The sequence below is a fragment of the Spinacia oleracea genome, chromosome 4, assembly GCF_020520425.1.
Source record: "Spinacia oleracea cultivar Varoflay chromosome 4, BTI_SOV_V1, whole genome shotgun sequence".
Taxonomy (NCBI): domain Eukaryota; kingdom Viridiplantae; phylum Streptophyta; class Magnoliopsida; order Caryophyllales; family Amaranthaceae; genus Spinacia; species Spinacia oleracea.
This window is the reverse complement of record NC_079490.1, coordinates 29,835,216-29,850,083: the sequence shown is the minus strand read 5'-3', so window position 1 is coordinate 29,850,083 and position 14,868 is coordinate 29,835,216. Positions and strand designations below refer to the sequence as shown.

The 14,868-nt window shown below is 37.0% G+C and overlaps 1 protein-coding gene across 1 annotated transcript; it reads left to right on the top strand.

The window, feature by feature from the left end:
- The first annotated feature begins 874 nt into the window (after nt 1-874).
- LOC110775897 (superoxide dismutase [Cu-Zn]-like) lies at nt 875-5,899 on the top strand. Its single transcript, NM_001426321.1, has 8 exons — nt 875-932; nt 1,887-1,974; nt 2,061-2,162; nt 2,267-2,362; nt 3,097-3,128; nt 3,228-3,303; nt 5,342-5,395; nt 5,518-5,899. Exons 2-8 carry the CDS (start codon nt 1,899-1,901, stop codon nt 5,538-5,540), a joined length of 459 nt encoding a protein of 152 aa, NP_001413250.1. The 5' UTR covers nt 875-932; nt 1,887-1,898; the 3' UTR covers nt 5,541-5,899.
- Nucleotides 5,900-14,868: the final 8,969 nt, after the last annotated feature.

The following is a 14,868-nucleotide window of genomic DNA, read 5'->3' as shown; positions in this document are numbered from 1 at the left end:
GTAAATGTTCATTTTTGTAGTTTATTTCCAAATAAATAAATAAATGTTCATTTCCAAAATAGTAAATGTTCATTCCAAATAAATAAATAAATGTTAATTTCCGAAATAGTAAATGTTCAGTTTTGTACCAGTATATTAATGTTCATTTTAAACAACACAAAACGACATCGTTTTGGATGGGGGTATAGCCAGCTTTGGCTGTACCCGGGTATAGCCAAAAAATTGCGATCAACTTTGGGTATTTGTCTATAAACTGTAGCACATTTGTTAAAAAATTAGTAAAGGTTGGTGCATTGTGTTATCTTTATGTATAATAACCATAATTGGTATGATGTGTCGAATCAAACCTCATGTCTATCGTGCTTTTCTCGTGCGGACCTATATTTCTCTTCAGATCCATCTTTATGCACTAGGTCGGTCTTGTTTATTCTCCAAAAAGTTGGAGCCCAAGCATAATACGCGACCCCACAGGAAAAAATGATGTTCAAGACTTCAAGTCGTGCTTTAACTAGCTCGTGCTTTTTTCGTTCAGTGTTATGTGGAGTTTATAACCCGCGCTGATCTAATATTATCCCTATGAGGTACTATGAAGTACTCCATATAAAAATAGACTACCATCTAATGTAACTAGTGAGATCTATCTCCCATTCCGCAATTTAGAACGAGTACCAACGAACAAAAATGATGCAAACGAGATTGAATAGTTGACTCAATCGGTGTAAATACAAGGTTATAACTTATGCGGCATGCGCCTTTGTGGCCTTGTGGCGTGGGGGGTAGGTAGGAGTTAGGACGTACATTCACCTGTCCTAAACCCCCACTCACGACCACACCCGTCACCAAACTCACCACAATTCATTCCCATCTTCTTTTGCTCGAATCTTCAACTCCTCTCTCTTTCTCTCTCCTCCAAATTCCAAGGGTGATCTGAGGTAATTTTCTCTGATTTCGATTTCAAATTAGGGTTTATATAATTGTTTACTACTTCCTTGATGATCCAAATCAATTTAAACTTAGCGATTTCTTTTTGCCTTTTCGCTTAAATCCAGCAATTTATTTGATTCGAACATCTGTTTATTTTGCCAAAAACTATAGCTGGAGTGAATTTTAGCTTGATCATTGTTGTCTGGTACTATAATTGATTGCTCGTTTTTTGTTCAATTAGTTGGAATCGTTTATTTTTAATTTTTGGATTCTTCCCATTTTGAAATAAATTCTTAATTTGAGAACTTAGGACCTTTTCTAGAATCTGATGATCTCCTGTAATGTAATTCGAACTTTTTGGGATCCTTCATAGCGTGTGTGTTTCCCTGTATACCGGAAGCTCAATTTTCACCATGCATCAGCTGAACAACCTAGTTACTCATAATTTATATGTAGATAAGTATATTCTATTGGATGAACTTTTGAATCTGTATGAATAAGAGATCTTACACTGCTTTTCTGCATAGCTATGTAAAGGGTCAAATAAAAGAGGTGGGGTGGGAGTGGGGGGGAGGGGGAGGGGGGTATGACATATTGTTTACTCCGTCCGTCCGGCATTTTTAGGCGAGTTGATAGCGTAATTGAATTATTTAAACTAGTGGAGTGCACAATAACGAAATGCGGACAGAGGTAGTATTTGACTTAACTGATTAACTCATATGATTTAGTCGCGTTGAGTCTTGACTGAAGTATTTTTTAACAACAGTCGTAAAATTTGGAAATAAACTCTTCTTTATGGGTTAATGACATCCAACTCTAACTCTGCAAGGTGCCTTTTATGTTTATGCATGCAGTTCTTTCAAGTAAATGTCATCAATCCTGATCCTATTTTTATATTTAATGTGATCAGGGTTTCTTTATTCGAATATATTCGCACTTACTATCTATGTTCTGTTTTCTAGAATACACACAACATGGGAAAGGCTGTGGTTGTTCTAAGCAGCAGTGAGGGTGTTTCTGGAACAGTCTACTTTGCCCAGGAAGGAGATGGTAATTTTGAGATCTATTTTCTGGTTGATTGAAGCATCGAAAGAGTGTTTTGGGAATTCTAATTATCTGGTTGCATTATATTTTAGGTCCAACAACTGTTACTGGAAATGTCTCCGGTCTCAAGCCTGGGCTCCATGGATTTCATGTTCATGCCCTTGGTGACACAACAAATGGCTGCATGTCAACTGGTATTGATCCAAATTTTTAATACAGTATTAATTAAATGATTATTCGTTGTGGAGGTGAAGATTATGCCTGGTTGTGACTTAGTGTCTAATGAACTTGTTTACAGGGCCGCACTATAACCCAAATGGAAAAGAGCATGGTGCTCCAGAAGACGATGTTCGCCATGCTGGTGATCTTGGAAACATCACAGTTGGGGATGATGGTATGTTATTGATTTTCCCCCTCTTTGGTGGTGATTGTCACTAGTCTTGAATCTGTTTCAGATAGATGTTTTTCTGCTCATCCTTAATTTGCTGAAGTAGACTAGAATGTGCCAATATGTTTAAGAAGGATTTAGCATCAAACTGTAGTGTTTATCTTAAGTTGCTATTGCTTCTCATGTTAGTTTCAGAATTGCTGGTGGGACTAGGTCTAGGTTAGGTATACATTTTTCATTTTTGGGGCATTATATATACATTTTAAAGTAAGTTTTGTAACTTTAATTGGAGTCTCTGATAGAGGGTAGTGGGTTACGACTTACGAATTCAGTTTCGCTGCCACATATTTTCTGGGTGTTGGGCTCTCTTCCTGATACTGGGGGTATGCAGACCTCAGATAGAAGAAAATAGCTGCAACATGCCACCATCTGGATGTAGTTATGTGGCCTTTGGATTCAAATCTATACACGCCTTGGGGGGGGGGGGGGGGGGGATCACATATGATGACATTTTTTTGTATATAGACCCTGGAGCTTTGAGTTAAGGTTAGGGTCTGTGCTTATATTTTCACAAGCCTATGTTTCCTTGTAAAGAAAGAAGGTTATGGAGTCCACACATTCCATCTTTTGTGTAGACGTGATAATGGGAGCACCAATTTGCATTTTGTATTTGCTAATGCATTGGGTCCAGTATCTTGTTATGGATTTTTATTTACTATTTGTTCATATGTATGCCTCAGGTACTGCTACCTTTACCATCATTGACAGTCAGGTAATTTGTTTTCCTCTTCTATGATTGGCCTCTGTTTGACAGTGTTTCATTTGTATCAGGAGGCATAATGTATGACTCATTATAATGTTTGTTTATCAGATACCTCTTTCTGGACCCAACTCTATTGTGGGGAGGGCCGTTGTTGTCCATGCTGAACCCGATGATCTTGGAAGGGGTAATATTTTTATGCGACTCTATTAATTGAATGCTTATCCATAATGTAACCATTCATTCTGTTTTATTTAATGGTCAATTTGCTTTACTGAATATCTTGCTGTCTCTAGAAATATCAACTTCACTTCATTTGGAGGAACCTGTATTGATTTTGTAATTGTGAGGCTCTAACTAGGGTGGTGAGACACTGAAGTAGTTGAATTGATTTTGAGTTATCTTGCATTCTTGCCAAGTTTAGAGTAGTTTCTGGTGGAAAAGGCTTGGAATGCTCTTTTGAGAGGACAGCCCAACAAGTGCAATTTTGTGCATTACATGCTGAATGAGTAATAAACAAACAGGATTCCATCATGCTGTTTTTCTTTTAATCTTGCTGTATTTTCTTACTTATTGCCATTGCTAAATGCCTAAAATAGAAAATAAGTGAACATAAAGAAAGAAATAAGGAAAGAAAGAAATAAAGAGGGAGAGAGAGAAACACACTATCTAGAGATATCTTAAAAAGATCTTTCCAACTTCCAGTCTAACTGACCATACAAACAGTTATAGGATACTTAGAGGATGCAAGGGATTAGATACCCCCAATTTGCTGATCATGAAGTGCTACTGTGAGCCTGGAAGTCTTCTAGTTTAGTTGTCGCTGTTATTTCCTTACTTCTTGTGAAGGACTAGCCTTCTTGAGTTCTTGGAACTCTTTTTCACACAATGGCATTCCTATTCAATACAAAGTATGTTTTTCCCCTTTTAAAACAGGATTTTAGCATAAGCAATATGTATGGCAAATTTTCCTTCACATTACACTGGTCTAAGTGGCTTATTATGAAGTCTTGCATCCCAGGCCTAGTCTACTTTCACTCTTTACGTAAATCGGTACTCAGCTTCAGCTAGAGGAAAAGATAGTGTAGAATTTGTTTTTTAGACTTAATGGAGGATTGGCTCTCCGTGTAATATCTCAATATTCCACTAAGAAAGAAGTTATTGTGTTTCTGAAAGGTCCCTTGATTAGGTTCTCTGGCAACAATTCTGAAGGCATTTATGGCAGATTCCTTTGATGTTTGGGAGATATATTTATAATCTGAATCATAATCAGGATCAGGCGTATTATAACTATTGAGTCAAATGATTGATGGAAATACGGGATACAATGTCTCTTAAATGATAAATTTGATGTGTATCAACTATCAAATGAGGATCTTATAGTCTTTCAACTCAAGAAGATACCTTAGAAAATATAATTGGATCAATTTTATTGAAGGAATGTTGATGATTCATAACTGAGGTGATTGATGAAGCATATTAAGTAATCAAAAGGATTGGAAGAGAAATGAAAGAAAAAACAATCTGGAACTCAGGAAGTATCATCCAAACAAATTGAGAGCTCTTGCGCGAGCCATATTTTAGAAGTTAAGCTTTGCTTCCAATACTCATGACTCTTGGCTCTATGCTAAAGTTTCTTACTACAATGCCTATCATCAAAAAGTGAAGATCAGGAGGGTGAGAAGAAAAAAATCTATGTTTGCTCAACAAACAAACTTAGGAGCTTCATAACAAAAATGGGATTCATGAAGCGACTGTATTTAGAAGTATCTAGAAAAGATCTTTACTACATCTGAATTGTCTAACCAACTGGCTTCGGCAGTGATAGACAAATAAGATTCTTTTACGGAGAAATAGTAAACTAGAGTGTGACACTTGTTAAAATTCTCTTATAATTCAAGTATTGAAAGTTAAGACATGTAAGCTGAAATTAGATTTAAGTTCCTTAGGATTGCTCACAACTGCAGTTGTTGACTCTATATCATGCCATGGACACCTTGTGTTGCCAAGACTTTTACTTTTTAGCGTATATTCACTAAGGGGAGCATGATGAGGCAGTTCCTTGTGAATGTGTGCTGCAAGACCTTTTAAGCTGGATTATTTTTTGGAACTTCCGTGTGTTACAAGAGTAGAAGACCTACTAAAAAACTACATTTTATCTCGTTCCTGGATCAGAATACAGTAAGAGAATCCTGATGCATCTTTGTTTCGGTTATTTTGTTTAGGTGGACATGAACTCAGCAAGACCACAGGCAATGCTGGTGGAAGAGTGGCTTGTGGTAAGCCTGTAAACCTTGATTTGTTTCCTGATTCCTGTGCCTTGAGTTTAGTGCTTGCCAGGTCCTCAATTATCATAATTTTTTTTTTGCATCCATTCACTAGTTTTCTGATATTGGTGCAGGCATTATTGGTCTTCAAGGTTAAGTTGTGCTTTCCAACTTTCAAAGAGAGAAATCGAAGTGCAGATTACAGTTTTCTTGCTATCCATCCAAGATTAGTGTAGGGGTTAAAAAAAAAGGCAAACAAAAAAAAGAAGGGATAACCCCTAAATAAAAATCCAAGTTATTGTGAATTTGTGACTTGAATTGATTATGTAATCCACCAGAGTCTGTTATATGTACGGATTTTGCAGTGGCTGTGAACCTTGTTGATTTAAATTTCCTGGCTCTATTTGATGGCTTTTGCAACTTTGATGTATACTCACGAATGTTGATGGTCCTTATGCCTGAATTCTCTCTATACCAATTCATTTGACCCTCTATGCCTGAATGGAAAATTTTACATACACTTGAGTACTTAAGTGTACACTAGAGGCAGGGTTGGTACCCAAGGCAGAGTTTGTGTTCTTTTGGCTCATTCACTTTTCAAGTAAGCAAAATTTTCTCAGAAATGAGCATACAAGCATTCGAGGGTTGGGTTTTGAAACATGAATACCAATGTCGGATTCTAAGAATTGAGAAGTTCTTTAGACGTTGTTATAGGACCTTTAATGGGGCTTCCTTGTACAAGGATAGCTACGATTTACTAGAGATGTGGTGTATGGAAAAGGAATAGGATAAGAACCTGAAGTTCCTTGAGTTGGAAAGTTGGGAGATTGAAGGGTTTTAAGAAAAAAAAAAGTTCGAATTTTGGAACTCATTCTTAACATGATGTTGCTTTACCTGTACTCCCTTTGCCTTGGATTATATGCAAAATTTCCTTAATTTTAAGGAAATGCACTACAGGAGAAGAACAAGATTTGACTTTTGTGTGAATTATCCAAGGCAAAAGAGCATTATTGAACAAGTTGAACTATATAATCAAAGTTAAATCATATGGCACAATTAGGTTCTAAGGCAAGGTTAGTGGTCAAGGAAATTTTAACAAGCATAATACCACGACATCTTCTCTTTGGTAGCGAGACTGACCTGTTATTAGAAATAATGGTTTCCGCTCTTCTAACCGGTTGAGAAAACACATTATATCTCACTTGCTATTTGCGGATGTTTGTAATATAATCTCTAAAGTTGCTACTCATGATGCAGAGGCAACTCAGGAAGCCCTTGATATTTACGAGTTATCGTCAAGTCAAAAGGTGAACTTTGACAAGACGACGATCTCATCTATCAAAGGGGTTTTGACCGTGAGGAGAGGTGAGTTGGCTTCCAAACTTGGAGTCCGTGTCGTGGACGTGCATGACAGGTACCATGGGCTTCCTACTACGGTGGAAAGGTCGAAGAAAGTCATTACTAGACGTATGAAAGAGAAATTATGGAAGAAGCTGCAAGGTTGGAAGGGGATGGTTCTTTCTAAAGCGGGTAGGGAGGTTATGATAAAGACAATGGCCCAATCTCTCCCTACTTATGCGATGAGTGTGTTTAAGTTGCCATCCTCTTTTTGTGACGAGATACGATCTATGGTTGCTCACTTTTGGTGGGGTCAAAAGCAAGGAGAGAGGAAAATACATTGGGTGGCTTGGAAGAAGCTTTGTAGGCCTAAGACGGAAGGCGACCTTGGGTTCTGGGACTTTAAGCTCTTTAACTGGGCTCTTCTTGGGAAACAGGCGTGAAGGTTAATGGTGCGGCAAGGGTCGTTGTTGGAGCAATTACTCCGCGCGCCAGGTACCCAGTTCGAATTTCCTAGAGGCCGAGTTACGCTCCGTGCCTAGTTACACATGGAGGGGTCGTGGGAGGAAAAATGGGTGGTTCAGAGGGGTATGCGATGGAGGGTGGGTAATGGTGAGAATGTGAAGGTTTGGTCGGATCCTTGGGTGCCTAATACACAAACCAGGCACGTCCTTTCCCATAGGGAGAACTCTCCTGCGGACCTGGAGGTTGGGGCCTTAAGTGACCCAATCACTCGATCTTCGAACAAGCAACTTGTGGAGCAGCTGTTTCTCCCTTTTGAATATGATCGAGTGCTGAGCATCCCCTTGAGTACGAGAATGCCCGATGATTGTTTATGTTGGGAGCTTGAGAACAATGACGAGTATACGATCCGCTCGGCCTATAGGGCGCTTGCTAGAGACGAATGGAATAGAGAGGCAGTGGGGGATTCAAACCCGTGATTCCTTTGGCGCAAGATTTGGCAGCTCTGGGTCTTGCCTCGAGTGAAACTCTTAGCCCGAAGGGCTTGCCAAGACGCTCTTCCAACTCGCAAGGGCCTTAGCAAGCGTGTGTCGAGATTTGATGCGATATGTGGGGTCTGCAACCGAGTGGAGGAGAAAACGTTGCACGCTATACAGGACTGCTCATTAGTGACAACAAGTTGGTTGAGTTCGAAGTTCGAGCATGTCTTGGAGTTGAAGTGTGGGTCTCTTTTAGACTGGTGGGAGTTTTGTCTCGAAAAATTGGATAAGGAGGAGATGGAGAAGTTGTTGACATTGTGTAGGGCGGTGTAGGGTGCAAAAAACAAGTTCGTGATGGAGGAGTATAGGCTGATCCGGGCAGCACCCTACTGTATGCGGCGAAGACTCAAAGTGAGGTCAGGGAGGAGTTTGAGAAGCATGGTGGGTGCAAGAGTGAGGGGGGAATTGTTGGGGCTGTAGTGTGGTTGGGACTGGTATAAAGTTAATACTGATGCGGGTCTGTTGGGCGAGGTGGGCACAGGGTTAAGGGATGTGGTGTGGAACAACGATGTGGTAGTAGTGCCTTGCGCGGTGAGGCAAGACATGGAGAAGTGGGATGTGAAGGTGGCTGAAGCTCAGGAATTAAGTTGGGGGTTGAAGTGAGCAAAGAGATGGGCCTTCAGCAAGTGGTAGTGGAGAGTGATAGCTTAGTGGTAATACATGATATTCGTGAAGCGTCGACTGGATGCAACAACTTTATATTGATTATTGATGAGATTTTAGATTTATGTTCTAGCTTTTCTGAGGTTATTTGGTCTTTTGTTAAACGTAGTGGCAATAAGCTAGCCATGAACTAGCCCACTTTCAACCTTGGGAGTTCGGGACTAGAATAGGGATGATGAGATGCTGGATAATGTTTTCGTTTTGGTTGCTGCTGATTTATTAATATAGTCTCCCTCGAATGAGTTCACTTAAAAATATATATAAAAAAAAATAATAGTTTCCGAAAATAACTTCCTTCAGCAAATTAATGTATGAGAAAATAGTGTACGTTTTTGCATGGAATTTAATTTGGAGTTGTATTTCTTTATGAAACAACTAAAAGTGGTTTTTGTTCAAGGCAAAGATAATTTGAATTGTTGTCCAAGCTTATTAGAATCTTATATGGATTGATTGAAGCAAACTTCAAACAATAGTCGCATGAAGTTCAACATGTTCATGCTTAGTTCAATAGTGTTGGGTTTGTAAGTTCGATCGGAGATCACCATTACTACTTCTCGACGAAGTACGTAGATGGTTATGTCTATATCCTTCTTTATGTACGTTGATCACATGCTCATTGCAGGGAAAATGATGGTCTTATCAGTAGCGGAAAAGCAAAAGTACCAAAATAATTTGAAATGAAGGAATTGGATGTGGTGACAATGATCAAATAATTGACATGTCAATTTCTAGATAGCTTAGCTTGATGGGTTTATTGAGGTTGTTTGGAGAGACTAGGTCAAATATCACATTTAACCTCTCTTGCTTTATCGTTTAACAGTATTAGTGGTCCAATACCCACTTCATTTGTCAACCTCCTTCGGCTAGAATCGATCCTTAAGTCTCGGCAGTAATAAATTCACTGGATGTATACCGGATTATTTAGGTAAATGTCCAAAATGGTAACTATAGACCTTAGCCATAATGTATTATCTGGACGTATACAAGATTCTCTAGGTAAATTGCCTAAAATGATTTTGTCTAAAATGATATTAATAGCCATTAGTCAAAACAAACTCACTAGACATATACTACATTCTTTTGGTAAATTGTCCAATTTACATTTTATAGCCCTTAGCCAAAATAAATTGACTAGAAGTATTCCGGCAAAGGTGTTGAATTTGAAATCTCTAGAGTATTTTGATGTCTCTGATAATCATCTAAGAGGAAGAATTCCACCCCAGACTTTAAATATTTCTATTTCTGGATTTTCCGGAAATCTTGGTCTTTGTGATGCTCCGCTCCCTCCTTGCAAACATGAGTTTGTGATATAACTATATAAGGAGTACTACGTAGGTAACGAAGTAAATTTTAAGGTTTGCTTATGTACTTGAACCTTTTTTTATACTTTTGGAATCCAGTATTACTCAAATGTAAAAGTTCTGAGCTCATCCGGATATGTAAAAGTGATTGTAGTATGCACTTTGATTACTTGTATTTTTTTTTTGGGATCCTTGATTTCCTACCAGTGCCTTGTAACATTATATTCTAAGATTTATTACCTCATTTTCGTTCCAAAATATTCTTCATATCGTTAATTTTGACATCATTTTTAAATTCCACTATGACCACAAATATTCAAATAATTTCTCAACCCGTTTTTTTTAATCCAATTTCCTTTTTGACGCAATTTTGATATGCATGTTTTATATAGTATTTTTACCCCCGTCCCTTAGTGCTTTTATGTGTCAAACGTGCTCTTAGGAGCCGTTTCTAGTACTAATGTGTGTTATTGAGTGTGCCTTGAGTTTCAGGTTTGATTATGAGAAATTGGTCGTTTTAGACCCGTTTCATTGTTGATCTAGGCCACTATATGAGTCCGAGAAGTTCGGGACCTCCATCGTCGACTTTCGGGAGCCTTGGATGCTTATGGTTGAGCCCCGGGAGTTAGACTCAGTGATATGGGTGAGCTACATTGAAGATTGCAAATCGCCCTGGAAGCTGTGGGCGAAATGCAACCATCGGGCGGATTTATAAGCAATATGGAATCATCAACGTGCGCCCGATCGGGCGCATTTCGCCCGATCCGGATCGGGCGGTCAATCTGGAGGCTGTATGGAGAGTTCACAAACCGCCCGATCGGGCGGATTTTGGCCCGATCGGGCCGACTATCGAGTGGATCGCCCGATCGGGCGAAGCGACGCCCGATCGGGCGACGCCAACCCCAGCACTTATGCGCGAGTTTTTATTTCCGGTTTTGGGCTATATTTTGGGCAAACTATAAATACTAGCCCCTTTTATTTTTAGTGGCATCTTATTTTTCCAGCACTAAACCCTTAGTTTATTTCTCTAAGTTTTATTTCCTCTCTACATTAATTCAAACACTTAGTTCGATTTATATAAAAACACAAGCTTTCAATTTCCATTGTTGGAGAATTAGGTACTGCTTCTTACTTTAATTTATTCTATTGCTTTGATCATGTTTTCCATTATGTTAATCGCTTTGTTATTAGTTATCATGAGTGAGTAGTTTAATTTCTAGGGTTTAGGGGATCCATGAATGCATGATTGGGATTATATGTGGACTTGATTATTTGATTGATTGATTATAATTTCTATAGCTTATTATTATTGCTCGTCAATTCTGTTCGGCCGGACTATTTTGATTTGAGTTTGATTAACCTTAGATTATGCGCTGAGAGGTATAAATCTGATGTTTTTGGTCTGTGGCTATTAGATAGGAATTATTTCTAGTACGTAGCGAGAGCCCGCTAGTTGTTCTATCCTAAGGAATTCATAAGATTCGAGAGATGCATGTTTTCCTAGTTATGATTGTTAATTAATTGTTATTGTCCGTTGTCCAATCCCGGTCTGCATTTATGGTGAACCGCTGCCCTAGATTCCCTTAATATTGTTATATTTCAGTTTGATTATTTGCCTTAGCTTAATATACAAACCAATCCAATTCTTTGTTACCAGTAGTCTAGATTAGTTAATTAATAGTAGAAAGAACATTGTTTCCCTGTGGATACGATCCCTGCTTCCCTTGCTATATTTTTAGTTGGTGAACGTTAGGTTTATCTTTGATAGGAGTGCGATTTAGCCTGTGAGATTTCCAATGCAAATGAAGTACTTAAACATCAAAATTTTCAATTAGGTATAAAACAAATTTTAAAAAATTGACATTAAGAGACTACGTAAACATTTAGACGAATCAAAAAAGATCACACAATAAGAAAAAAATCTTATGTTTATTGAAGATCCTTCATGGAAAAGTATCTCTTTTCAAAAATTAAAGATTCCAAATGGTTTGCACAAACAAAAAAGAATGAAAAAGTAATATAATCATGTGGATTCTTCTATGATACATTTCAATGTTTTATACTTTTGGGAAAAATTGATACTGTCAATCCCAACTATGATCGATAAAGTTTAAAAGATCTCAACTTTTGATTAACTCGGGACAATCCTAACTTTAGGAATCTGCACTTTATGAAGCTTTGTGATTTATAAGTATAACCTGCTAAATATTGTTCCTTTAATTTCATCTATTGTTTCCCTAAACAAATTAAATGAGTTGAATTCCTCCCTCCTCCTTCTCCCCAACAAATAAACACCTTACCTTTTCCAGAAAATTATTTTATTTTTACAAAAAGTTTATAATCCGAGGAAACTAGGGGGGGGAAAATTAAAAATTGGAAATAAATAAATTAAATGGATTACCATTAAATATTTAAATAAAGATTAAAAAAGATTAAATAAATGAAAAACAATACTTCTAATAAATTAAATAACCTGGCTAACAAAAACGTGATATGTAGCTCTATTATAGTTTAGTAGGTTAATCTTGAGATTATCAGAACTTTAAATTGTTTTATTGCAACTAATCACCAAAAAATAGTATGCCACAAAATTTGTTCACAAACCTCATCTAAAGAAAAAATTATACATTATCCCTAATTTTGTTTGGTAAAATAGCGAACTTTATTACCAAAAGGTAGAAAATAATTAAAATACAACCATAGAAGTAACAACCACCAGTTAAGGGAGCACAACCGCCCCCTCAACAAAACAAAAAACAAAGCAGCGATTAGCATCCAGCCTGCGTAGTATAGCATTCGGGGCAGGAAAAGCTTCAGAGAACCAAACAGGGTTGTACCAACGGCGAAAACTGCCAGTTTTGCTTGAGTACAAATGACTAGGAGGAAATGATTCAATATGTACGTTCACAGTCATCATGTAAACCTTTAAGCTCCAATGAGATCTAAATTGAATCTGAATATCAACAAAAAGCTCGAATACATCAGTGCATATTATTGCGCATATTATTGCAGGACGAATAAAAATAAAAACGGAGAGAAAAAAATGCATTACCATCAAGACCCCAACCAATATAAAGGGATGTAATCCCAATAACATCGCGAGCTGCAATATAATTGTTGTCTCGTGTGTCTAACAACACGAAAGAGAACACTCCATCCAACATATATATCAATGAAGTTTCAGCAAGAACATGTTGGGAAATGATTTTTCAAGGTACACAAAACTCTATATGACAAAATCAGAGAATCAAATATACAGGTTATGCTCTGGAATAATTATAATCTGCACAAAGATGAAATTAAATCAGCTTCAAGGACCAGTTTCAATGTAGAAGTTCAAATACTTTAGCAATCCCGCTAATTGCCAGAATGAGCAAACAAATAAAACTGATAAAGTGAGAATATTTGAAGATCAATCATGTCCTATAAGGCGTACATATCATTTGTGTTGCCCCATCATAAAAATACACTCAGTAATTTCATCAAGTTGGGTATGACAGATAAGGTACATCAAAGATACCGAGAAATTGACATGGTTTGTAATAAATAAAAAATAAATGCATAAATAGAAAAGGCAATTGGGTACATCAAATATGAAGCTGCAAGCAAATCATAGAAAAGCATCTAAGACTGACATCCACTTACTTTTGGAGGGGGTCGCCATTTGACAACAGGAATCTGCGCTAACATGTCTTTAAATTGAAAATCAAAACCGAAAACCTGTAATTACAACAATTGTCTAATATCAAATTAGAACAAAATCACCTCACTGATCCACAATCAATACTCTGGAAACTCGCAATTCATCAAATCGTCCAATTTTTAAATTCACAAAATGAAATTCAATCCGGATCTAGCGTATTTTTCACATTGTATAAGCATTAATCAATCCAAAACTTCACAACATGAACGAAATAATACAACGCAAAATCAAATCAAAGCACGGATCCGAGGAGAATGAGACAAAAACCAACCGTAAGAAAAAATTTCATTACGATCGGCGGACTTGCCGCCGCCGCCATTGTTACCAGATCGAAGCGTCGAAAAAATTCTAAAGAATCTGCCAAATAAACAAAAAAAGCGTTGATTTGAATGTGGAATTGAATCTCTAACCAAACAACACCCATCAATAAACAATGATGATTGAAATGTTAATTAAATTGTAAAGTAATCAAGGGTATTTTAGTCTTTTAGTTTGGGGACATCAAAAGCGTGATTACCAAAAAGCCCTCATCTCTTCACTAATATAATGGAGATTTAATTGAATTACAAACCTAATTCTTTAAAAAAGTAAAAAATAAACACATAGGTTTACATGAGACGTCCCGTATAAACGCAATGATAATAAATCTGGCACCTCCATTACCAAGTGTGTATTCTGCATTGTTTTCCATTATCTTTCACACCAAAATTAACCTCAAAATTATAACAAATACGAAGTACTCCACATTATATAAAAGAAGTCACTACCTGACTCACACATCAAACATCTTACATAAAAGTTACAGAAACAAACTCCTTGCTAAATTCAGTAAGAAGTACGAAAGTAACTCATTCACAATTACAAACAAATATGATCAATTGAACAAAAAAAAAAAATTACACAAACACACTCTTCATTCCCTTAATTCATGAAATGAAAATCACCAAGGAGGCAATGGAGTATGATGCTTTGACTACAAAATTTTACCTTTGATTTCTTTTATTTGTACCAAAAAATAATGGAATCCTAAACTTCCATATTTAAATTTGAAACCTCTAAAGTTGAACAGTTCTACCAGAATTGGTTACACCATTTTTGTTTATCTTATATGAATCTTTTTACAATAATTTTCCATTAAACTTAGAGTATTACAGAAATAATTAATTAATCAAAATGATTAACAAAAAAATATAAGGAAGAAATAAATTACCATGGAAGTATTGAGGGCATTAAGAGATGGAGGACAATGAAGAACAACAGTACGACTATGCGAATTTCCTTCAACCAGCACCTGCTAAGATAATCGAATAACAAAAAAAAAACAATTATGAAATGTAATTAGTTGATGAACTAATCCATAATTAAGCAGAAAATAAAGAAAATAAGACCTCGTTGTTGAGATCAGAAGAAAGAGTCTTCGACATTGACATTGAATTGATGTTCTTCATCAACTTGTTTGTCTCTAACAATTGTAGCATC